The sequence below is a fragment of the Cynocephalus volans genome, chromosome 2, assembly GCF_027409185.1.
Source record: "Cynocephalus volans isolate mCynVol1 chromosome 2, mCynVol1.pri, whole genome shotgun sequence".
NCBI classification, from domain to species: domain Eukaryota; kingdom Metazoa; phylum Chordata; class Mammalia; order Dermoptera; family Cynocephalidae; genus Cynocephalus; species Cynocephalus volans.
In genome coordinates this window covers 209,052,625-209,079,002 of record NC_084461.1, presented here as the reverse complement: position 1 = coordinate 209,079,002, position 26,378 = coordinate 209,052,625, and the positions used below count along the sequence as shown (strand labels likewise).

The window sequence follows — 26,378 nt, the reverse complement described above, 5'->3', positions numbered from 1 at the left end:
AGCCAAGGCCCAAACCCTGATGGCTCATGGGAAGGCCACCTCAGTAAGGCTGGCGCACAGCTCCTGGCATCACCACATGCTCCTGAGCACCCCTGTGTGGTGTCCTGGGAGAGCAGCCTCCTCCTCACTAACACAGCCCCTGGCCAAGCCCCAGCCTGGACCAGGACCTTCCGGGAAGGATCTCTGGCCACCAGTGGCTCTCATAGCGCATGACCTCAGGTGCCAGGAATGTGCGGCGCGGCCGCCATCTGGTTCTGATTACCCACGCTCTGCTCTGCTGCGGGAGCCTCGTCCGCGTCTCCGCTCCAGGGCTGCCTGGGAGAGATTGATCTGGGCTCATTAGAGGCTTCAGCAGGAGGACGTGAGGGAGGCACATCTGTGCCCACGTGGCTCTCGGGTCAGGCTGATGGCTGCATTGCAGCGCTGCGGGGTGGGTGAGGACACCTGTGGATGCCAAGGGCCTCCAAGCCACCTCAGCTACTCCCAGGTGTCAAGGACACTCTTGGAAAGCTCACCTCAGCAAAGTGCCCCTGGATGCTTCCTCCCTGGAGGCCTGGGCTTACAGAACCTGAACGCTCTAGGGCCTCTGGGGCCAATGCTGGATGTGACATTGGTGGCGCATGGAGCGCCAGCCTTCACCCTCTCCACTGGGGCCGTCCTCTCCCTCCCAGACCCCTCCCAGCACACACGCCCTCCCCAATGCTCGGTGGGGGAAGCTCTCCTCCTCCTTTGATGTGCGCTGCCAAGCTGAGGCCCTGCCCAGCACCCACCGCACGCCAACCGCTCCCATGCTGCCATCCCCGTTCCCCTTCTGCTTTGACTTTTCAATTCATTAATTCCTGTTCCCCCTTCTGCTTCAACTTTTCAATTCATCAGTACAGTAAAAGTTCATCTCTGGACTGGAACGTGCCCCATAAATTAAAGTCTTAAGTTCCAGCAGCTGTTTCCAAAACATGCCAGGAGAGACCAGGCAGATCTGGGCCAGGACGGCAAGAGGGCCCCTTCCCAGGGTCCTGGGTGCAGGGGAGCCTAGTGGGGGGCGGGCAGCTGCTTCTCCAGGAAGGGCTCTCCTGGAGGCTGCCTGAGTCTTTAGCTCTTCGCAAAGTCAGGCTGATAAAGGTCAAGCCACAGCCGTATGACCTCTGGACCGTGCGGGGTTGGTGCAGCTGGCTCAAGGAACAGGAGTGAGTGGATGTGCGGGAGACCCCCACCCCCCATGCCTACCTGGCCAGGCTCAGCACCGAGGGAGGGGGCAGCATAGGACATGAAGCCCCAGCACCTGGAGCGGCTCAGCCCCCAGTTTCTAAACATGACCATAGTCATTAGGACTTTCACACCCGCCCACCACCCAGGTCCACTATTCCCAGGCCTCAGAGACCCTTCCTCCCAGAGGAGACATAGGAAGCTCCAGCCCTTGCAGCGGGGCCTCCCCGGCATGACTGATGGGTGGACAGATGGACGGACAGGACGGCTTTACTGCAGGTCTGCCCTGGCTGTTCCGCCAGGGGAGGGGTGATGCCCAGGAGGCATAAACACGCGCCCTGTTCCTGAGCGTGACCCGTGACTACCTTGCCCGCTGGCCCCCACGTGGCACTCCCTGCCCTTCCTCACTGTGCTCTGGCCAGGTGGGCTCCCTGGAACCCTCAGTCTCTGCTCAGACACTGCCCAGCAGGGATGCCAGGCCAGCCTCAGCCCTGCTGCCGCCGGCCACTTGTTCTGGTTCTCACCTCCATTCTCCAGTGGGACATTTCCGGTCTCACGCCACTTGACCTCAGTGCACATCCTTGGGCTCTAGTCACCGTCCTCTCTGGTGCCCCTTCCCATCTCGCTCCTTCTCATCCTTCCTCTTGCCCAGAACTCCTCACCTGTCACGTGAACCCTGCTTCTGCTTCACTCTTGCCCTGCTGTCCTTGCTTGGTCCCTCTCCAGGGATGAATTTGTGACCCTCAGTGGCACCCCAGGCTTGCTGATGCCCACAGGGCACTGGGGCTGCTCAGCAGCACCCCCATCCCCTCACTCAGGGCCCATCCATCCCCCATCCCACCACGTGCCTTGGGGACTGTGGTGGTGCCCACTCAGGGGTGGGCCTAAGGGGCACATGTTGGGTGAGTGGGAGGCATGAGACTCGTCAATCTCAGGGGATGGGGAGTGTTGCCCTCTCTGGAGCCTCTTGTTCTGTGGGGAAGCTGGACCACCACAACCCCACAGAGAAGGGTGGCACCCAGTCCCTGTCCTTGGTGCTCTGGGGCTCAGTGCACAAGTGAGGCTGGGAGCTAGGCCTCCTGCTGCTTCTGCTGTGGTCACCCAGAGGGACAAACAGCTCCCACCTGTGTCCCTCCCCAACCAGACCTGTGTTCCCAGAGCTGTTTTGAAGGAGTTTCCACTCACTGGTCATGGTCACGAATCAGTCTTCAGATACTTCTGGCAAATGGGGCTCTTCACCCACCCCCAGAAGCCGACATGTACTCAGGCCACCCTCTGGGAGCCCTGTGACCTGCATCCCCCAGACCTGCACCAGAGCAAGGCCTGGGCAGGAGCTCCCCCACCATCCCTCCCACCCCAAACAGGGCCAAGCATGCAGGCCAGGCCATCCTGTGCTTGTCACCGGGGCCACAGACCCAGACCTGGACGCCAGGTGTCCCTTGAATCATGGCGCCCTTGGCTGGGAGAGTTTAGGAGACATCATGGGAAGGTCTTCAGCAATGCCCCCTTGGCCGGGAGGCCTCACACCCTTCCTGCTGCCCGTGACAACGTCCTCCCTCAGGCCGGCTCGCAGACCACCACAGGGGGCAGTGGCTCCATGGAGTTTTCCTTTTTTTTTTTGATTAATCAGTTCCTTACTGACCAAATTCCTCTGAGTTTTTACAAAGGGGTTTGAGTATTCCTGGGCTCTACGTGCCTTTCTGTAGATGGACAAGACGTGACTGCTATTAACCTGAGGTCTGGGAGAAACCCAAACCATGTGAACAGCTCGCCAACGCCCACGCCCCCTTCCTCCTGCGCCCGCTGTAGACAGGCCCGCCTGCGCCCGCCTCCAAGTGATTAATTAGCCAGGGATCTGCAACAACTCCTCTTCATGCCTAAATATTGTTTCAGCCTATCAGACTGTTAGTGCAGAGCAGGATAAATGAGGCCGGGGCCCGCACACTGACCTGCAGTGCCTGCTGCCCGTCCAGGCTCCAGACAGCCAGAGCCTTCCCTGCGGAGCCCGAGACGCCCCGGGCCTTCTGGGAGTCGAAGTCAAGGCCCATGACGGGCTCCTCGTGGCAGGCGATGCGGCTGCACACCTTCCGCTCAGATACGTCCCACAGGGCCACCGATCCGTCCTCATAGCCGACCAGAAGGAGTGGGCGGGGGCTGGAGTTGGCCTGCGGGGAACAGCAGAGCGATTAGCTCCCGGAAGGGCCCTAACTCCAGTGAGTTCCAGCGAAGGGGCTCTGGGGACGCTGCCTCTCCTGCTGGGCCCTGGGTGGGGGCAGCCCAGCCAGGGAGCTGTTTCCTGAGTCTGCACGTGGCTGTGACAGTTTACAGGCTCTGCATCCCCAGCGCCCTCCCACACACCCCCTTGATGGCTGACACCATCAGCATGGGGCGGGCCTGGCTGCTGTTGGGGTGCCCCAAGAAACATGGGGTTAGAAGCCACAGAGCCCCCTGGAGCAGCCCCAGCCAGCCCTCACTTCTCGCCACGTCTGCTGTCTGGCACATGCCTGCACCAGGTCCTGCCCAAAGGTGTGGTGCAGGGCACCCACCAGCTGCCATGGGTGCTGCGGCCCCCTCCACCTCTCTCCTGCTCAGGGATCCATCATTGCAGCTGCCCCTCGCTGGGGCTGGTCACCTGTCTAGAACTGCCAGCCAGGGGAAACTGTGAGCTGTGGCTCAATGAAAAATGAACTCTCTGTGCTTTGTCAGCGTGGCTGCGTGGAAGCCCCCACCCCTGGAAGCCTGGTGCTATCGTGATGAATGAGGGCTCAGGTCAGAGGGCTCCAAGCCCTGGGCAGACACCTCATTTATTTAGCCTCTGAAACTGCAGAAGAACAGCGCTGAAGGATTCCGCATCACACTGGGGGACATGGCCATCAGTCCCTGGCATAGACAGCAGTGGCCAAAACTTTGGGTGCCTGAGCAAGGAAACCTGGGTCAGCCGGGAGGCACCAGGGCATGTGTCTGAGTGATCATGATGTCCTCCATGTTGGGAGGCCAAAGCTGAGGAGTGTGGTGTGTGTCTTATGGCCCTGGTTGGTGACGGGAGCCAGGGGGAGCCAGGCCTGGAGCCCAAGTCAGACCAGCCCTGATCTGCAGGGGACAGCTGAGGCAGGGACTGAAAGGACACAGTCACCGAGGCCTGCACACAGACACAGCAAACCGCCAAGGCCAGGGCTGGTCCAGAGGTGCCTCCCGCTTGTCCCCGGACAGGGCTTGTAAATCCATTGTGTTCGGATGATAATACAAGTTCAACAAACAAAACAGAAAGGAGTGAGGTTCCCGGGAGGAGGCCTGTGGCAGCCTGTGTGTCTCCCTGGAGCCTCCTCTCAAGTCATCCCCACTGCCAAGAGCCCATGCTGCCCCCGAGAGGCGGGGCTGCCCCTGTTCCTCAAACGTGCACAGCCCATGTGCAGCACCCAGCATGCGGACCCCGCATCCTCCCTGCAGAGCCCTGGCTGCGTGGCTGCACTATTCCTGTACTTTTATAACAGAGATGAGCTCCATGTGAGCATCGTTCAGATCACCTGCTCAGAAATGACTCGTGCAGAGACTCACAGTGCTTTTCTCTGTGGCACAGATGCAGAGCACTTTAAGAAACAGTCTCCTCCTCTGCCCATGAGCTCCTTGTAGGCAGCCCTGTGTCTCCAGATGGGCTCCCTCAGCACAGCCATGTCTGGACCCAAGTCAGGATCGGGGCCAGATGGGAGCAGCCTGTAACATTCTGCATCCCAACCAGGAGCACACTCCAGCCTGCCACCAGCCTTGGAGTGGCCAGCCTGCCAGACCCCACCCCCAGAGCCCAATTTCAAAGAACTCACCCAGGGCCCACTTGGACCCATTCCCCGTGGGGCAGTGCTCTGTGGTGGCACCTGCTCCCAATCTGCACTGCCTCCACACAAGCTTACCTGTTCCCCAGCACCAGGGCATGTTCCTCCTGTCTTCTGAGCTGAGACAGTCCAGGGCCCCTTCTGGCCACCACCACCAGCCCAGTACCTAAGTCACCTTGCTCCCTGCTGTGCTCCAGGTCCCTGCAGCCTCCTATGATAGACAGCACTCTGCAGCTGGGGGCCTTTGGTGACCACACTCTTGGTGCCACCTGACCTCTACAGGGGGCAGTATCTAAAGTTACCCTATCTGGTCTTTTCTGGCTTCCCTGCCCTAAGCTGAGACCTCAGTGTACAGCCCCCAACTCAGGTGGGGCTGGCTGGAGGGGCTCCCAGGGCTGGTGCCGATGACTCTCCCTCAGGCTTCATGTAGATCCTGACCTTTCATATAGCTATTGTTATTACAACGCAGGTCAGCCACTTTGAGGAGCAAAATAAGAACATACCTTATTCCTAACTAGGTTTTCAGGAAAAAATACCAAGTCAGGTTACTTTGCTACTCTAATTAATAAGTTATAACCTCATTAATCAGAAGCCCAAGCCTGAAGACCTTTAGGTTTGGGAAGAAAAAAGGAACATTCAAGTTAACGCAGGCTTTTCTCCGCTGAATGCTCCAAGTGGGCTCTCTATCACCAACAGAAGTGATTTGTCCTCTGTCAGCTGTATTAATTACCTTAACAAGTTTGTACATCCCTTTCTACACATTTTTCTGCTGGAATTTTTACATGATTGTGCAACAACTCACGTTTTCTGGGGAGTGGAACAGGAGTGGGGGCAGCCGCAGACGTCCCGCCAGAGGGCCAGGGGCACCATGGCCACCGCCTGCGGTGTCGCGGCCCCAGAGAAGTGCCTGTCCAGCCTCACAGGGCCTCATCTGGCACATGGAGGCCAATGCCCCTCGGCTCTGCCGAGGTCCAGCCATAAACCTCGGGGCACCAGGAGCTTCATCATTTAAGGTGAACTCTGGGAAGACCCTACCTCCTGACCCCCAGACCCCTGTGGGCTTCTCTCCAGGGGGCTGCAGCCACAGAAGCAACAACACAGCTTATCAGAGACCCTGAGTTCCAGCTGGAATGTTCTCAGTCAAGAAACTGCAGGGAAAGCCAGCTGTAAGAAAGGCAGCAATCTTTCTGGTCATGAGGAGACACAAGCACTGGGGACAGGGTCTCTGGGGTGCCCATGCCGTGGGATCTTGCAGAGCATGCAAACCCCTGCAAAATGCACAAGCCCATCCAGTCTGACTCTTGTGAAGAGTTCAAAAAAGCAGTGAGGCAGGAATCACCTGCTGATCGCAGGCCAGCACGAGGTGGCTCTCAGAACTGAACAGAGGGGGGCCCAGGGATCCCCAAGCACTCCCGAGATTGGCGTTGCTCAATGACCTGCCTGCCACGGGTTCTGCAGCAGTGAAGACGCTTAGGGCTGAGGCTTCCTGTGATCCTTTGCAAGTGAACACACCAGAGCATTTCCTTTGCTGTTCCAGACACGCATGGCCCCAAGGAAAGGAAAACTGGGATGGTGGGACACCCCTGAAGGAAGACTGGGGCCTCTGGTGGAGACAGGGAAACTCAGGCCTGTGACCCTCACTTTGGCCCTAGTTTCTGCTGCTGGCCCCGGAAGATGGCTCCTGACGCTCTCTAACCAGAAAGAATAGTCAAGAAAGAAGGAAATGGCTGTGGATTAGGCATTCTGCGCATGGCCGCGTAGAAAGTCATCATATTAAGCCCACTCCTGCCTCTAAAGAGACAGAGAAGTAACAAAAATTAATCTCAAGAAAAGTAAGGGCCATGTGGGCTCACCTCAGTCAGCATGTCTCTCCCAGCCCTTGGCAGGGCCAGTGGACTGAGGCTGAGGGGAGGGCGCATGTCCCCTCCCAATGTGGGCCAGGCAGCTGATCAACCATCCCCTCCCCATGGCCACCAGCAGGAGGGTACCCTATGGGGTGAACCCAGGGGGCCTGCAGAGGACAAGCACCTGCTGCTGCCCCTGCCAGCTAAACCAAGCCTCTGCTCGGGCGATGTACAGGAATCCCCCTCTGCAGCAGTAGCAGCAGCAGCAGCAGCAGCAGCAGCAGCAGCGGGGAAGAGCCAAGGGCCAGCTGGGGACACTGAAGCTGCAGAGGTGGTGTGCATGTGCTTTCTGAAGGGGGTGCTGCCCAATGGGTTTGACGATAAATCAGACCCTGCTTGGGACATGTCTCAGGCTGGCAGGCGTAGCCAGTGGGGCGGGGCTGGCGCTGGGCCTTACCTGCCACAGCTCCAGGCACATGGGCATGCCTGGCTTGGCATCCGCCTCTGGCTTCAGGGTGCACACTGACGTCTTGGATGGCATCTCCAGAATCTGAACCTGACAGTAAGAAAACAAGTTGATTTGGGCCGACGCCAAGACGAGTCTGTGCTATACAAACAAGAGACTTTTAAGGCGATTAGCCAAGGCTTCTGCGAGTTTCTGTCTGCTCTCCTACCCGCAGGGACCTGGGAGCTGAGTCTCCTAATTAGGCTGCACAGACTTGGGGGCTTGGGTGCTCCTGGCCCTTGTGAAATGTTCGTATCATTCCTGAGTGACCAGCTGTCATTGACCAGCAGCCACCTCTGGCCTCTCCCCATTTCACTGTCTGGGCTGAGCAGGAGGCCTGACTTAGCTTGGTTGATCCTCCCTCCTCTGCCTGCTTCTTCCTGGTGTAGGTTTTACATGTGAGCCACTTTGGACGATCTCAGGCGTATCAATAGTACAAAGACGCGCACGGGGTGCCTGGGGACTCAGCACCAGCTTGAGAAATGAACACGATGTGTATGTGCCAAGAGTAGCTCCATTTGGAACCAGCTCTCCCAGCCTCCATGTGCCTGTGCATCGAGGCTGTGTTCTGTTACCTGAACACAGGCCCAGGGCCCTCCTGTACCTGGGCTGGGAGACATGCCTTGTGGCCCACACAGCCCAGGCTTAAACACTGCCCATCTGCTGAAGACAGGAGCCAGGCTCTGCCCAGCACCATCCCCAGAGGACAGCGGAGGCCATGAGGAGCAGATTCGGGCCCTGGAGCATGGCAGACCAGAATGTGGTCCCAGCTGTCTCATGTCCGAGCATCTGGGCTCCTTCATCCACACAGTGGGGACAGGGTCCCCATCTATGGGGCTTGGAGGAGTAGGGAGTTCCCACATGACGTGCTATAGCACGGGGCTGGCGAGATGCTCCCCTGGACTTGTGTTTGTGCCACCCAATGGTTCTGCTAGAATAGGGTCCCTCTGCCACGGCTCTGTATGACTGGGGAGGCTCAGCCAGCCATGAACTTCCCTGGATACTGGTGAGAGCAGCTCTCTATCAACAATGTGGCAATGCTGTGCAGGTGAGAAACAAGATGCCCTCACTAACAAACGCAAGAGATCGGGCCTGAGACCCCAAGTCTGAATTCCAGATCTGCCACGTGTGCTGGGGGCCATGCCAAGGGCAGCCTCTGAGCAAGACAGAGAGCCAGGCATGAAGCCTGGTCCTGTCAGCCAATGCCCACCTCTGACACATAGGCTGGGGTCGTGGTGCTATCTGGGCAGGATACTGGCACCAGGAGCCCCCACAGGGCTCAGCCTCTGAACAGCGGAGCTTCTGTCCCTGCTCAGCACCAGGGGACAGTTCACCGTACTCAGCCCCACCTGCTGCAGACGGTGAGTCCTGGAGCCCCTACCCGTGTGCCCGTGCAGACCCGCATGCACAAGCACATGCATGCACACACAGAAGCTCACCGCTCCCCAAGCCCAGAAACAAGGGCACTCAGGGCAAGCCGAGAGCCTGACGGAAGAGGCCTCAGGGGAACAAATTCAGGGACATGATGAAGGGAACAGAAAAGGGAACCTCTTCACAACGGGAGAGGTGGTTACAATCATGAAATAAGAGGCTGCCAGGAAAAGGAGCCCCGGACAGCGAAACGCTGCAGAGCCCGGCCACACAGGGATGGTGAGCCGAGGCCTGCGAGCTCGGGGACAGAGTGACAGAGCCAAATCCTGCAGCAGCCCAAATGGCAAGTATGAGGGCAAAAAGGAGGAACCTTTGGTCACCAAGGATTCCTTATGAAAAAACTGCTCAAGGAGACGCTCTAGCAAGATGACAAGAAATACAGGAAAGAGGACATCTGAGACAAGACGCTGGCCCACGCAACACAGAGAGCCCAAGCGAAGCCAGACGCTCTGCTCTGAGCAGGAGACTCCCTTACAGGCTTCCTCCTTTTAGAATCAGCTGTGGCCACCACATGAAAGAGCCACAGGCACAGGGGCCTGTGGCAAGCTGGAGCTGTGACCCCGGACGTGGGAGCAGCAGCAAGTTGTCACCATGGTGCCATGACCCCTTAGTTGTTTCACAGAGTCTGTGGGACTCACATCTGGGCTGTGAAGGGCGGACTGGAGGACACAGACCACACTGAGGGGTGGCTCACTTGATTTCCTACTGTTTGCATTCCTCTAGCCCAGGTTTCTTAAAATGAGATTTGTCCCTTCTGTTGCCATATCAGGAGGACAGGCTGGTTTCGAGAGGTTAACTGGGCTGGAGCAAGCAGACATCACTGGGCCCGAGGTCTACAGGGCCAGGCACCCAGCCCACGGGTGGACGAGGGAAGGCTCATCCGATCAGCGGGCTCAGGAAGCCCCTTCAGCTGGCAGTGAGGAGGGGCTCAAAGGCAAGGGGACTCGGCAGGCCAGTGAACTCAGGCAGGAGCGACAGCAGGAGTGGGGGGGCTGAGGGTGAGAACCAGGACAGCCCTGAGGCCCCAAGCCGGGAGCTGCAGGATAGCTCGCTGGTGGCAGCGCCTTGAACCACACCCTGGGTGCAGGATGTGGGAGCAGGGAGCCAGGCCCAGTGAGCAGAGCAGGCCCAGTGTCCACCTGGCCCAGGCACCAGCCTAGGGCCTCTGTGGGGTTGGAGAAGGAGTTTCCGGCTCTTGCCTGTGCTTGGAGCCTCCTACAGACACTGTTGAGCTTTCTGTCTGGCGCCCAACTGCAACTTTGTTTCCAGAAGGAAAAATGTTGGGTTTGGGCAAGTGTGGCCACCCAGATGGCCAAGCGGGGCAGGAGTGCGGCTCCCCGGGCACTGTCTGGGCATAGGTCAGGATGCTTTTCCAGGGCCCAGCCCAGGCAAATTCCAGGTGGGAACGTGAAAAACAACCATTTTCCCAGGATGTGCGGGGTTCCCAGACTGGTTGCTCCTGAAAAACACAGCTGCTGTCTGCACTGGGAGAGCTGGGAGCCAGGAAGTGGGTTAAAAACAGCCTCGAATGTGAGGACATACGTGACCTCCGGGGAAGGCAGTAGCAGGCTCACTGTGTGCCAGTAGCCGGGGTGGCCGAGGTGGGTGTGCATGTGGATGGCCGGCCGGCAGCACCGACCCTGGGGAGGAGCTGACTCAAACCTCCCGCAGCTTCCTGTGGTTCCACGCTCGGGGAGCCTGCACTGCCCGCCCCTGTTGTCCAGGAGGACGCACCTCCCTCTCTCACATTAATAAAACTTCTAACAGCTTCTTGGCAAATTGGCAAGAAAAGTGTATGTAGCTCCTAATTGGTGATTTAAATGCAATCGTGAACAAATAAATGCCTGTTTCTATCTCATTATTTAAGAACTGGATCTGCTTGAAGACAAACGACTCTCCCTGGGCAGGAGCCAAACCTAACTGTATGCACAGGGGCCTTGGTCAGCCAGCGCCACGGCAGGAGCTGCCCTGCCCAGTGCCACCTGCCTGGAGGCTCACAGGGCCAGCAGGGGACAGGGAGGACTCGGGAGTGGCAGCAGAGGGGGGCAGAGGTTCCCTCCCGCCCTGTGCGCTCTCTGCCCCCATGACTCCCATCCCTCCTCCCTCGCCACACCCCGGCCCTGGGGCAACTGTGCTGCACACTCTCCAGGCCTTCCTGGTGCCACTCACAGGTTTCTTTCCCAGTTTCCCTTCAGCTCTCCACAAGCTGGGCCTCCAGCCACACCCTCCTCCTCTGTGACCCCCTCCGTCCTTTGCGCCACCCTCATCCTCTACGACACCTCCTCCTCTGCACCCCCCTCCTCCTCTGCGCCCCCCTCCTCCTCTGTGACACCCTCTTTCTCTGTGACACCCTCTTTCTCTGCGCCCCCCTCGTCCTCTGCGCCCCCCTCGTCCTCTGCACCCCCCTCCTCTGCGCCACCCTCCTCTGCGCCACCCTCGTCCTCTGCGCCACCCTCCTCCTCTGCGCCACCCTCAACCTCCGTGCCACCCTCCTCCTCTGCGACACCCTCTTCCTCTGTGACACCCTCGTCCTCTGCACCACCCTCCTCTGCGCCACCCTCGTCCTCTGCGCCACCCTCGTCCTCTGCACCACCCTCGTCCTCTGCACCACCCTCCTCCTCTGCGCCAACCTCAACCTCCGTGCCACCCTCCTCCTCTGCGACACCCTCCTCCTCTGCGACACCCTCCTCCTCTAGGACACCTTCCTCCTCTAGGACACCCTCATCCTCTACAACACCCTCCTCCCTTGCTTCCAGCACCGCTGTCCCCAACATCCTGGGTACCCCTTCCCTCGGTGGACTCTGCCTCCTCTGTCCCTGGGAGATGTGGACGCCACTGACCAATCCATGTCACCAGCACCTCTGGTCACTGGCCTGGGCTCCATCTGATGGTGACTCTATGCTCACCTCAGGCCCTGTTCTTTGCAGCCCCATCCTTCAGATGTTCCCTGCTCATCTCTTCCCTTGGGACTTGCTGCCCTGGCTCAGAGCCCCACATACTCCCACCCATCACCCAACTTCTCCCATCATCTCCTGCTGATCTAGGTCCTCTGAGGACCTGAGCAGTCTCCCCCTCAATCGCTCCTGGTGGTCTTGGGCCTTGACACTTGGTCGTCCTGCGCCACACTGTGCTGGGTGCCAAGGCCCTCCGAGACACCGACCTCAACCCGAGTCTCCTTCCTGATTCTCACCACTGCCCTAGGAGGATGGCTCACTGCCAGGGCCACCTCACAGGTGACCACGTCAAGACCTAGCCCACCACACACCAGCTGGAGGCTGCTGGAGCTGCCACACAGGGTCCTGTGGGTGGACATAGTGCACCTTTTAAACAGGTGTGGAGAATGAGCACACCTGTCAGAGAGAAAATACGTTCCCAGGAGCTCGTGGAAGAAGGGCCTCAGGTGGGCTGGCTCTCACCTCATCACTGTCCTTCCCCGGCACAGCCAGTGTCCAGCGGGGCTGCCCCCCGGCCAGGATGGCGCTCTTGCAGAAGCCCACGCTCTCCAGGCGCACGGAGTCCATGACGGTGTTCCTGCCCTCTGCCAGGTCCCACAGGCACAGCTTCAGGTCCCGGCCCTGACTTCCAAACCAAGAGGAGATAGGCGATGAGAGTCCCCCAGTGGGCTCCCCACACACCCCACATCCACCAATAGTGGTGCCCATGGGCCCTAAGGCTGAAGGAAGGCAGGGCCACATTTCCAGAGAGTGGCTGCAGTGAGCGTCGATCATCACAAGGGCTTTTCTAACCCAGTATTTACTCGTGAGCAGGCGTCTGAGGCACCTGATACCAGGACACACAGCAGACTGAGGCCATGGATGCTCCATGGCACATGCCCATTATCTGCTGCCTGTGGCCTTCCTGCTGCTGCCCATGCCACCAAAGTGCATGCCCTCCCTCCCTCTGTGAATAAGGCTTGACGACCCAGCAATCCCACTCTCAGGTATTTTCCGAGGTGAATTTTAAACCTACATTCACTCAAAAACCTGAATAAGAACGTTGCCACTAGCTCGATTCATAATTGCCCAAACCAGAAACAACCCAGAAGTCCTTCAACAGGAGATGGCCCATTGCACCCTGGAGCTCCACTCAGCAGTAGAGGAGCCAACTGCTGACACATGCAATGGCCTGGAAGAATCCTAGATGTGTTTTGCTAAGTGAAAGAAGCCAACTACGAAAGGCTACATACTGTACAATTCCACTCGTGATACTGTAGAAAAGGCAAGAATACAGAAATGGAGAACTATGGGAGGGAACTGCTGATGGGGCGGCACATGGGCTTTGGGCCCTGGGGTGACAAGATGCATGACCACATGCATCTGCCAGATCACAGAACTCAAAGAGTGAACTTTACCATGCGTATTTTAAAAATAAACAGCCAGCCAACCAGGATGTCAGGACCACAGGATGACACGCTGCACCCAAGGGGAAGGACAGACAGGAGCCGACCTCAGGAGCTGAGGAAAATGTTTAGACTACACACCGTAAGGTTGACGACAAAAACAACTGTGCAGACACAGCACTGCAGTTGGTCAACTCGCGTCTCACGTGGTGTGGGTCAGCAATTCCGAATCCTCCTCATACACACACCAAGGTGGACGAGAGAAGTAAATCAGTCCCTCACAGGGGGGAGCCATTACAAAGAAGCACAGGAGGTGACACGGGCCTGTGGGGTTGGATTAGCATCGAGAGGTCAGTGTGATGCTGTGTAGTCCGATATACGCACAGGCAGGCACAGAAATGACTGCAGACGAGGACGGCCGCGCGGGCTGCGTCCACACAGCTCTTTCCCAGCGTGGTCCGCTGAGAGCAATAGGAGGCGACGTGCGTGCCAGCACCAGGTCTCGGTCTCTTACCCCATTCTCCAAAACAGGAGCCACGGTTCTGGAGAAATGGCTGATGCTAGGGCAGGGTCGGGGGAAAAACAAGATGAGTTCCAAGTATCTCACAGTTCCAAAAAGTAAGAAAATACTTGAAAATTAAATAAAATAGGATGGGGCTTGTCAGGACACAGGCACCAAAGCTGGAATAATCTGAGTGACAAAATAAACAGCAAACAGCAGTAGGATTAGATTTTGGCTGAAAGAATGAAGTACATCTCCATGAGCCATTCTCATGATGAATGCATAAATAAATGGGGGAGAAGGGACAACCCTTCCCTGCATGTTCCTTAATTCCAGCTAAAGCAGAATTCTGAAAAAGCAGAAGGAACAAGGGAAACAGAAAATCCCCATGAGAACATCCAGTAACAACCACCACAGGCAGAATCCATCGATGGACGCTGAAATTAGTGGGCGAAACTTTAAGGAGAAACAGGACATTTGCATGGCCCCAAATATCTATTAATTACAGTGCTGGTGTGAACAGAGGCCCACGTGTTCTCGGACCCCCTCCCTCCGGGAGGCAGGCCTTACTTCTCCTCCCCTCACCTGTGCGCTGCACCTATGACCCGCTTCAAAGGAAGCCAGTAAGCGAAAGTAGCACCTCGATGGGGAACCCACCTCCCCACCCAGGTAACCCAGGGAAGCCTCACCCATGACCAGCCACGTGGACACCATGGACCCCTGGCACGATGAGATAAGAAGGGCACTTTGCCTCTTTGGGTTTCCTCCCCAAACCCCTCACCCCAGTCTAATCCTGGGAAAACATCAGACAAGCCCAGCCTGAGGGGGCGGTCTACAAAACACCTGAACAGTGCTCTTCAAACATGTTGCGAAAAACAAGACCAGCGGGAACTAAGGAGACCCGGCAGCTCAGTGGATCCTGGAGCAGAAAAGGACATGGTGGAAAAACAGAAGAAACTGAACAACGTGTGGGGATGAGTTACCAGCACGCACCAACGTTGTGCCAGGTGTGCCATGTGTGTGAGGGGTTCCTGCCCTAGAGGACTCAGCATGTGAGTCCTCCCTAGGCTGATCTAGAGCAACTCAATCCCAATCCCAATCCCAATCCCAACCAATCCCAACCTCTGCTCGATTTCTGGAGAACCCACCAAGCAAATGTTCAGAATGTGCCTGGACATTTGAAGGACTACAACTCACACGGCCTCATGAGGCTCTGCTAGACGACAGGATGGCACAACACCCGGGCAACATGCTCATGTCGGGGGCACCAAGCTCATGTGGGGTGCACCCACATGCACTGGCAGGGAGCTGAGGACAGACTTGTTTTTCAAGTAGTTTTTATTCTGAACTCACAGGACAGTTGTGAGAACAGCCTCCTGCCCTGGTGCCCAGCCTGTTCACACCGGGCCTCTCAGCCCCTTCCTGCCCACACACACATGCACTCACTGCCCCTGCCAACACTCTGCCACCCCTAGGTAAGCCAGCATGCACCTCCTCACATGAGACGACACTGCCTGGTGCCGAGACCCAGCCCGTGTTCCTAAGGGGATGCTCCAGAGGTGAGGCTGTATCCCCCTTGGTGGTCCACCCGGGGGCATGATGCGACCTGCCCACCACTGGGGACATGGACCCTGTCGCCTGGTCCAGATGGTGCCCGTTGGGCCTGTGCCCTGCAAAGCCACCATTTGCCCTGTCTGGGTAGTGTTTTAAGGGGGAAGAGATTCTGATGTTACACCAATAATCCAATCCTCCTACGAGTCCTAACTTGGCACACGCTGAGGCTGCCACCCGCTCAGCCTCGCCAGGATGGCTGCTGCAGTGTGACTGACGTGCCCCTCTCCTCACAGATGGGCTGCCATCCTCCTGGAAGGATGGGCTTTCCCTTCCGCTCTGCCCCTCCCTTCTATCAGGCTGGACTCATGCACTCCTGTATCATTCGGTGGGATAGCATCCAAAATTCTCATTTATCTTTCTGCTCAAATCATCCCAAATTGGCCAATGGGAGCCCCGTCAGCCTGGCTCTGAGTCCCTGACAGGTGTCCACCAGTGAGGTATTCCAGGCCTAGAACCAGGTGTTTCTCCAGGAATCCTCGTTCTTCTCGTACAGAGAGACATTTAGAAACCAAGCTCTGGGTGCTGGTGTGCTCACTATGACAGGGTGCTGCCGCCACCAGCCCCTCTCAGCAGACAGAGCTAGGAGACACCCCACACCTCACACACGTACACACACACACATCTTGCACATCACACACACAAAATCACACACACCTCACAGGTACACACACATCACGCACGATATCGCACCCACACACTTCCCACATGTACACACACACAACACACACCCACTGCACAACCAACCTCACACTCCACACACAAAATCATACCCCACCGCCCCCACATACACACACATCCCACAAACACACCACACACCCCTCACATACATACACACACACCACACACAATCACCCCCACAACCACACATACACACACCTCACACACACATGCACAGACGTCACACATCAGCACACATTATTTCTGACATATCTTTGTGTAGACATCTTCAAACCCACCAGTTCACGCTGAGCCCTCCAGTTGCAGTCCTACCCCTTCGGCTTCTTTCCCGCCTACCCCTTTCCATGTTTGTATCTCTCTTCTCTGGACAGGGACACATAGCTCCTGTTGTCCTCCAGATGTTTACCGAGATGCGCAACCAATGAACTTGTTTGCCTGACACGGCCAAACTCCCAACCTCTCGGCTCCTCTGCGACACTGCCCCACCTCGTGCTGCTTGTGGGCACACTACCACCCACCCTTCTGCACCCCTCTCTGTCCATGTCCTCAGACGTCAACGTCACAGAGCCTGGAGGGGAAATGAGGGAAGGGAAGACGGGACCATTGGGTATCTCCACGGGAACACAGAGCCTTCCAGACGAACGATGGGCCTAAAAGGAACAGTGGCGCTTGCTGCAGGGACTCTCCACAGGACGCAAAAGCACTCGCTGGAAGGGGAAAGCCTGGCAAATGTGACTCCATTAAAACTAATAACTTCTGTTCAGTAAAGACATTAAGATAGTGAAAAATGCAAGCTGTGTTAGAGAAATGATTTGTGCTATAAAAATATCTAAGGGGCTGGCTGGTTAGCTCAGTTGGTTAGAGTGCAGTGTTGTAGCACCAAGGTCAAGGGTTCAGATCCCTGAACTGGCCAGCTGCCAAAAGGAAAAAAGAAAAACTATCATATCTAGAATATCAAAAAAAACCCTCCTATACATCAGTAGGAAAAAGGCCGTCAATCCAATAGAGAAATGGACAGAGACCAAAGTGGCATTGAGAGAGGGTTTATCCCAGTGGCCAACAAACGCAGAAGAGGGCTCCATCATTAAGTGATCAGAAAACACAAATTAAGCACTTCGGAGGTGCCTGTGCCCAGTGGGCAGCGAGGGGGTTGGGCACTCCCACTGTGGGGGTGCAGGTGGCCTGGAGTCCTGACAAGTCCTGACAAGTCAAATGTGCACACTCCTGTGGCCCAGACGTCCCAACTCTGGGTATGGGCTGCAGCCTGCAGGCACTTGTGCACCCGGCACCAGGAGACCCAGACAGGCGAACTCCCAGCGGCTTCAATCCTAACAGCTCCGAGTAGGAAACCCAGATCCCCCCAGACAGCAGCAGGGGTAAGACACCTATGGAGTCGCGCATAGAAAACAACTAACGTAGCTACATGTGACAAGGTGGACCTCACAGAGACGAGGTCGAGTGACAGATGGCAGACGCAAAGGAAGCTGTTCCTCACAGCTCTGTTACTTTTAAGGAAAAAGGCAGATGCAACTAGTCTATGCTTTCTAGAGACACATATTCAGATGGTAAAGCAAGAGCAAGGCATGGGGGCTGCCTCCTGGGGTGGGGTGCACATCACCTCCGGGGAAGGCAGGTAGCAGCAGCACGAGGGGCTCGGGGGCCCTGGGGGCCCTGTGCTGGCAGTGCTCCACCTGTGACTGGGAGGTGCTTACTCAGGTGCTCACTCTGCAGTGAGACAATAGTCTGTACACTTGTTCTCTCACTCTTCCGTAAGTGTGTTATAGTTCACAACAAAAAAGTTCAAGGAAACACCCTGCTGAAGTGGCTGTTGTGGGCACAGGTGTATCCTTGGAGTGCATGCAGGGCTGGGGTGTCCCCCGGCCTCCCAACATGAAAGCGTACTGCCCCTTCAAGGGCCACTTGGAGAGACTTGGCTTCCAAACACAGCTGAGCGCAGGCTGAGTGGGGGAGGCTTCCGCAGGCCGCAGTCCCCAGTGCAACGTAAATGCACCTGAGCATCCCACACCTGCAGACCTGCAGCCCTCCTGACCCACAGCCGGCTGTGCCTGGAGAGGGGCTGCTGAAGCGCCACCCTGGCTGGAAGGGGGACACCACCAAATGCTCACCCCCTGGCTGCCCTGTGAGCGCACCTCTTGCACAGGGCCTGGTGCAGCCCCTGCCTGGAGGACACCCTAACACTGCCTAGACACCCGAGCCCTGCAGAAGCAGGACACCTCGGCTGAACACTCAGGAGTAACATTTACAAACGGCAACTCCCTATGCAGGTGGTATTTAGAAATGTCAACTACTCTGACAATCAGAGAAAGACTGAAACCACATGTAGGACCTCTGCACTGAGAGGGGTGTGGGAATTTGGGCCAGCCTTGCCAGGAAGGAGGTGAGGTCCCGTGAGGGCTCTAAAAGCACACAGGTCCAGGGCACTGCCCTCCCGCACAACTCTGGCCCCTCTGTCAGCTGCCAGCCATCTTCCAAGTGGTGGAAATCGTGTGAGTCTGGCACAAAAGTGCTTGGCACGTTGGTGGGGGCCAGCCAGGAATCATCCTCTAGGACCGGACTCCACAGGGCCCAGGTGTCCCAAGCACCAAGTCCAGAGCAGAACAGCCTGTCCTTCCGGAGTTCTGGGCTGTGAAGGTGGAGGCACACAAATGCCCCGAATATGGATGACAGATCCCAAGAGGACAGCAGCAGGCCACGTGGGAGCACAGGCTGCTCAGGAAAGCAACGCTTAGACTTGGTGGGCTCCTGTGCTGGTGGCAGCGATCCCCACACAGGGGCAGGTGTCACTTTGATCAATGACAATGGCCTACCCTGGCGGCCAGGTGCCCTGGAAGAGGGCTTGTTGCCGCTCTCTGCACGCCCTCCCAGTCCCTGCCATGTTTGTCTCTCCCTCTCCCTGTGGGAGGTGGGGAAGACCCTCACCCATCTGCCCCTCCTGCTGCTTCCCAGTCCACCTATGGCCTGATGTCCCTGGCCCCAATCACCTCCATGAGGCCACAGCAGCAGTGCCAGAGCACAGCCCCAGGCCAGCCACCAGGGGCTGCCCCCTCCCTGCCCTGCTGCCCACTGCCACGGGGCCCCTGCAGGTGGCCCAGCCCCCAGCCCCTCATGGCCCTGTGTGACACTCCCTGGCCTCAGCACACATGGTCTCCTCCACTAGGAGTGCCAGGCCCCCTGGCCACCCCTGCCACTTCCTGCTCAATGCAGCTGCCCAGCACCAAGTGTGAGGCGCTCCCAGTGCCCCTCACGGCAGTTCTGTGTGGTGTAGGGGGCGGCCCTGATCAGCCCGGGAGAGCTTTAGTGTTAGGCTCTGCTGCCACCCTGGTGACCAGTCCCGGCCGCCTGCATGGGAAGGTGGTGCCGAGGCGTGGCTGTGGTGAGACTGGGACCTGGGGCCACCACAATGGAGGCAGAGGCTCCTCCAAGGAGAGGCCTGGGCTCAGCCACAGAAGGACCTCTGGCCAGGGTGGGCTCTGCTGAGGCCACAGGCTGGCACCAGGCTGTGGACACAGTCATCCTCGTACATTCATTAGGTTCTTCTCAGCGGGTACCTGCCCACGCAGCACCACCATTTTGGGGGGTGAGGACATCCCAGTCATGCTGCCTTGGGATGGGCCAAGGGCTCATGGACCCTAAGGGTACCTAGAAAACTGCCCTTATGCTAAGCAGAGGCTGGAACAGTGAGTTCCTGGCACAGACACCAAGATGGGGACAGGCCACCTGTGTGGTCCTTTCTAGCTGGGGGGAAGCCTAGATAAATGATACCCAAGTGACTTGTAGGGGACAAAACACACGCACCCACACATGGGCTCAGTGCCTTGGAGGAAGGAGACCAGGATGCCACAGGGGGGACCAGGGCGGGGAGACGCCCCATCACTACACCCACTTCAGAAACACGCTGAAGCACACTGCTGTGTGACAGAGCTACACACAGAGCCACTCGCTGCCTACTGGAGCCCCCACCTGAGCCCCACCCAAGCCCTGCCCAAGCCCCACCTGAACCCCACGCCCACAGCTCATCTACCACCTCGCCAGCCACATGACCATGTATGGCACAGTGCCAGGGGCTGCTTCCTCTTGGGAACAGTCAGGTAGGTGTCGTAACCTGTTGAAGGGACACTGGCCAGGGCTCCAGGTCCAAGAGTTCCTGGCTCCTAGGGCCTCCAATGGCACTGTGACCTGCTGTGTTCATAGTGCATGGCTCAGGGAAGGACAGGCAGTCAATGGAGAGGCTCTCCTTGGATTCCCCCCTGGGCTTTTGGTCCGGGCGCTTTGTCCCATTCCCCTCTGCTCACCCCTGCCCAGCCCCCCAAGCCACAGTCCAGTGCCCTTCATGAAGCCCCAGCTCTCCCCACCATCTCATGCCTGGGCTGGCAACAGCTACCTCAAATGTCACCAGCCCGGTCCTCCCAGCCTGTTGAAGTGGCACCTCCCGCCTCGCCTCAGAGGAGCAAAGGGCCCCGGCAAAGATGGTGACCATGCAGAGGTCAGATCTGCCTGCCTCCCTGACAATGAGCTGCAGAGGGATGCCAGGCTGGTCCTGCACCTCTGAATGCTGTGAACAAGCTGGCCAAACCCTCCTAACCCTTCAGGTCACCCCTGTCTGCCATTGGGGTGGGGCCACCGCGCATGCAGGTAGCTGGGTGGGGCCATGAGGACCTCCATCATAGAATTCCTGGCTCCCACCAAAGGCCACAGCCTGGTTCCTCGGAACCTCATTTGCTGCTGCTGGGACCCACCTGAGGAGCTGGTGCCCCTGGGGCAGCGTCTGCAGCCAAGTCACACACTGGCCCCCATGGCCGTCCAGGATGGCAATGGCTCTCCGTGTCTGCAGGCTCCAGATGTGCACCAGGCCACTCTGAGACCTGTTTCAGACAAGCCAAGTACAGGCGTTGGGAGGCAGTGGATGTTCTCAGCACGTGCCAGGGCCTGGCCTGGGGACCACACAGCTGGGGGACGTGGGTGTTTTAGCTGGTGGAGTTTGGTTTAAAAGCCAACAACTCTAAATATAAACTAAGGATAAGATTGGCAAAGTGCTCCTTTCCAAAGAGGGCAGGTGGGGAGGGCCTTGGAAGCTTCGAGGTTAACTCAGGCAGAGTCTGCCTCTCTAGAGGAGAAGGGCCACGCCACTGAGGACACAGCAGGATGGTGTCGCTGCTCCTGCGTCTGTAACCAGGAGGGCGCGGGTCCCTGCCTCCTCCAAAGGGGGGATGCCTGAGGTGACAGTGTGTCAGGTGGGTCCCCTCTGCCAGCACCCCCAAACGAGCACTGGCCTCCTTGCCAGCCATGACTCCCCAACTTCACTGCCCCGGCCCCGGCCCCCAAGGCTGGCTGCAGCTACTCACCCCGAAAAGAGGAGTGGGCGCCCCTCAGCCTGGGCTCCTCCACCGAAGTGCAGCGCGTGCACGGCCGACTGGGTGCCTCGGAGGACAAACTGGGGGTCTGGTGGCGGTGGCGGGATGGTGGCTGCCATGTCAGGCAGGGTACAGTCACCTGGAGACCGAGGGAGAAGGTGTGTGATGGTGCCCTCCCCTCCCGTCCTCCTCTAGGAAGGCAGCCCAGGCACAGCCCTGCCCAGTGCCCTGGCCCTCTGCCCCTCCTGGGGGAAGGGGGACACACCTTCCCCTCCATTCCCTGACAGTTGCTGAATGGCCCTGAGGCTGCAGAGGAGCCGCTCCCTGCCGGCAGCAGGAACCCTGCTGAGAGCACAGAGCTCGCCCTTTCCACACTGTGGCCTCTTCTGGTTGCTGCTCTGGCCCTTGGGAATCTGGGAGCCCTCCCTGGATGCCACTCGTCCCCAACCTTGCCTTTAGGTCTCTGCAGCAGACAGGTGTACCACCCTGGTCCCAACCCGCACCAGCCCCAGGAGGAGGTGGAGGCCGTTGCAGAAGAAGCCACAAGCCAAGGCCACAGCACACGGGCAGGAGCAGGGGCAGGAGAGGCATGGGTTTCTCAAGTGGGTGGCACATCCAGGGCACCCCCTTTACCCGCACCCTCCATGGGCAAGCCCTGTCATCTCCCCTCCTAAATCCACCCCACGCTCTCTCCTCTCTCTTCGGAAGAGAAGCAGGCGCAGCTTGACTGGAACAAAAGGCTCATAGTGCCTAAGAAATGCTTCTATAGAGGTGGCTGGGGCCTCGCAAGCCAGTCAGCCCTGGGTCACCCAGAGCTCAGAGGGCAGGCAGCAGCCAGAGCCAGGCTCCGAGATGACCCCCGGGGCCTGAGCAGAGTGGACTGGAGAGGGCAGGAGGCCTGGGTGAGGCCAGCGAGGCCTGCACCCACACAAGGGCAGTGGGAACAGGGCTAGGGCTAGGCCCGGGATGGGGCTCACCATTCCTGGAGAGAGACCACAGGCGGCCACTCTTACCATTCGATCCTGACTCTCAAAGAGAATGAGGAGGTCCCCGGAAATACACTTTACAAACTGCCAAGTTCCCATTTTTTCTTTTTTTGGGGGGGGGGGGCTGGGGGAGTGTTTCAGACTAAGAGCCTCTCTCACCTTTGACTAAAAGGCTGACCCTTCCCAGACACAAGAGTGGCCTCCTGTAAGAGGCAAAGAGACCTGACCCCAGGACCCATGGGCTCCCAGGACCTAGGAGGCCCCTATTCTGGCCTGTGACAGGTAAGCTGCCAGGCCAGGGCCCCAAATGCTGGAATGACAGCCCAGGGCAGGCTGGCTTGGCAGACAGGTTCAGAGGAGCAGCTGTTGGGTCCTCAGAAGCCACCACCTACCTGTGTTCTGCCTGCCAGGTAAGAATGGCAGGATGGTGATGGGCACAGGGCTGCAAGGCCCCAGCTCCATGAGAAGCCCAAGAACGTAGACCCAGATAAAGCAGAAAAGCACCGAGTCCAGGACGGGGGGGGTCCCTCCCGCCACAGCCATCTAGGCAGCAGAGGCTAACGGGCTACCTCTTCACAGGCTCCCATGTGCAGTCGACACAGACACACTCATGTGTGCACACACACAGGCACACATATGCACACAGGGCATGCATACATGCACATGTGCAGAACTCACGCATAGGACACGCACACACACATATACACGCACATAAACATGCAAAGCCATGCATGCATATGCACGCATGAACATACACACGCACACTCATACATGCATATACACAAATGCACACACTCACAAATGCATACAGGCATACACACTCATATGCATACACACACACACACACTCATACATGTGTATATACACTTGCACACACTCATGCACATACAGATGCATACATGAACACACACATGCATACACATATGCACACTCATGCTGTAGACATGTGTGCACTTGTGTACACTCACACGCACACACATAAACACTCAACGGCACACTCACACACTCACAGGGAGCCCAGCGGCCATGGGCAGAGCCAGCCAAAGCCTGGCCCACACTTGCAACCTGCCTGCGGCCTGGCAGGAGTTTCCAGAACCTCACCAGAAGAAGGCTCATTCTGAGATGATGAAATCAAGTTCTCCTGTATTGTTTCCCCAGAACTGCAGGGAACAAACCTGTCACGTTACAACAACCGAAACGTTCAGGCCAAAATGTTGCGTCGGCAATTAAGGGCCCCATCATTTCAAGCAATTAAAATAAAAGCTTTATTTGAAAACTAATTAATTCTAGCTACATATTTTTCCCATGACAATATCCTAGGAGTACTTGATTTATGACATCTAATTATTCTTTATTAATCTAATTGAGAATTACTGCCCTCTCCTATCTCCCCCGGCCCGGCGCCCGCAGCCCTTGCGCAAGGCCACTGCGTGGTACCAGCCTGGCGCTGCCCGGCGCCACTCTCGCCCTTGTCTCTTCCTCCCGGAGGGCAGAGGAACAGGAAACCTGATCCACAGAGCACAACTTTGGATTCCATTTGCTCTTTGAGATGGAATAGAGAGGCGCATTCTTTTAAAAATTAAAAAGAAAGACAAGCTGACAAAATGTGCATAACTCTGACAGCTTTTCCGATGGGTGCTACAAACACCCCTGAAAGTCCCACAGGCCGTCAGCCCTGTGCACAAATGGTCGAGGACAGCATCTCCCGCACTGCACCACAGCAGCGGCAGGTCAGCAGGCCTCGTTACCCCCACAAAGATAGGACCTGAGCCATCCTCTGGGCACGGAGACCAGTGGGCAGGCAGGGCCCAGGCAGCAAGGCACACCTGGTGCTCACTGCCAGGATCCAAGGGTGCCCTCGGGGGGGGCAGGAGCAGGAACAAAGACACCCAGCTGGTGCAGACCTGCCGCGGCCCTCGTCAGCCGTGATGGGCTGCGTCAGCGCAGATGCACCCATGCAATTCGAGGCAGGTGAGACAGGGCTAGGGAAGTGGCTGGTGCCCAAAAACCATGGGTCCCTATCCAAGTCATTCTCGGACAGCTGGGGGTTCATGCCTCTGTGTGCACCCCGCAGCCTGACACACAGACGGGCCACAGGTAAGCCCTGGGCACTCACCTGCCCTCAGGGCTGCACAGCCTGTATCTAGTCACTGAGACATTTCCTTTCACTACAGCAGAACCACTGCTCACTGAAGAAGTCTGGAAATCAGCAGAGAGCATGAGAAGAGAGCCAAAGCAGGGGAGCCATCACCCATGATGCCCCAACACTGCCCCTGCCTGCCCCAGCCCACGGGTCCTGCCTGAGGGCATGTGACAATACAAAGAGGGGCTGCACATGCTGCCAGGAGTGCCTCAAAGTGGACCCCATGGCCGCCCTGGCACCCTGCCTGTGTGTCAGACAAGAGCACAGAACCAGCTCCAGAGCCCCGTGAGGCAGCCAAGCATCCTGTAACCAACACAGACTGGGCGGGCGCCACTTTCCAGCAGGATGGATGCCCTGATCGGCCCTCCCACCAAAACAATAGAAAATGTTGATAAAATAAAAAAATTAAAAAACACGAGATCTTCAACACATCACCAAGTTGGCAAAAAAGTCTGGAAAGTTCAGAGGCCAAACATGAAGTAAAAGTCCAACCTGGTGAGGCCTGTGAAGCCTGCAGCTGGCGCCTGCCCTGAGGGCATGTGCTCCATTAGAGACCTGGAATTCCAGTTCTGATGGCCTCTAGGGTCACGAAAGGCGAGGCTTAGGACCCTCCCAAGGTGGCTAATCCCATAGGAGAACCCCAATAAAGGTGGGGCCCCACAGGGTTTGTGCCCAGTGTTAGGCTGAACCAGAACTCAACCTGCACCCACAGGTCCCAGAAAAATGCCAGCCCTCAGGTGTCAGCCCTAATTCATACCACCTTAGGAGATCCCCAAGACATCAGTCTGTCTTCTTACAAGGAACCCACCTTCATCCCACGCAAATGAATTCACAGAAAAAGTCCTAAGAAACACAGACTCGTGGTCACAAATCACAAAAAAAATAAGGAATCATGGCACCATGAGTGAGAGCCACCAGAAACAACAGGATGCAGAACTAGACCCACAGGGCAAAGCATTCGTGTATATAAAATAAGGATGCTCAGTGTTTTTAAAGAAATAAAAAGAGGAACCTAAACTACAAGTAGAAGAGCAAGAGACTAAAAATCACCACACAGATTCAAAAAAGGATCCAACCTGGTGAAAGGCTGCTGGGAAACAGGAGATTTGCACTGTGCCAAGGTATCAGTCTCCTGATTATTTACGAACCACAAAAGGAAAATGTACCTTTACAATGAAGACATCTGGCTGTCACCACCTTCACCAAGTGATCAAAGCTGGCATCGCCAATAATAAACAAACTGGCATCACTTATCTCTTGATGTGATGTAATCAGAAGACATGGCAACATCCTCGTGTATCTGTGCCAACAACGTCAACATGAGTCCAGCCATGAGGAAACAATCAGACACATCCAGATCAGGGACACTGAACAAGTAACCAGCTTGGACTCGTCAAAAGGTCAATGTCAAGAGAAACAAGAGCAAAAAGCAGGGTGACTCTTCTATATTAAAAGACACTAAATGCAACATGTGAACCTTAGATCTTGGGTTTAAAAGGGGGGAGGTATGAGGAACATTTTGGGGACACTGGGGGAAATCTGAGAAAGGACTGCAGACAACATGGAATTAATTTTCTTGGGAAGGCTAAGGGTATTTTATGTAGAAGAATGTCCTTATTCCTAGGAGATATACCAGTATGCCGAAGTATTTAGTGGTGAAACGTTATAATGTTTGCAAACTGTTTTCAAAAATTTCACAAAAAAAATTCTCTTTTAATCCCTCTCTATCTATCTATATATGAGTACACAGGTAGAGAAGTAAAGCAAATGTGGCAAAATGCTAACCACTGGTGAACACAGGTGAAGGGTATGCAGATATTTATTACACTACATGTGCAACTTTTCTGTCCGTTTAAAAATATAAAAGCATGCTGGGGGAGAAAGACAAGTCTCTGCTAGACTTGTATCCAGAATCTACGAAGAACATACAGATC

General features: G+C 56.8%; 1 protein-coding gene across 6 annotated transcripts in view; it reads right to left on the bottom strand.

Annotated features, from left to right (window-relative positions):
• GNB1L (G protein subunit beta 1 like) overlaps positions 1 to 26,378 on the bottom strand; it is a 59,101-nt gene that overhangs the window by 9,125 nt on the left and 23,598 nt on the right. For all 6 annotated transcript variants that reach the window (XM_063086478.1, XM_063086483.1, XM_063086482.1 and 3 more), the window contains 5 exons: positions 21,307 to 21,454; positions 20,701 to 20,826; positions 12,227 to 12,389; positions 7,332 to 7,430; positions 3,153 to 3,368 (listed from right to left, as the gene is read on the bottom strand). In XM_063086478.1, coding sequence (XP_062942548.1) covers positions 3,153 to 3,368; positions 7,332 to 7,430; positions 12,227 to 12,389; positions 20,701 to 20,826; positions 21,307 to 21,454 — 752 coding nt within the window. The remainder of the gene's footprint in view (positions 1 to 3,152; positions 3,369 to 7,331; positions 7,431 to 12,226; positions 12,390 to 20,700; positions 20,827 to 21,306; positions 21,455 to 26,378) is intronic.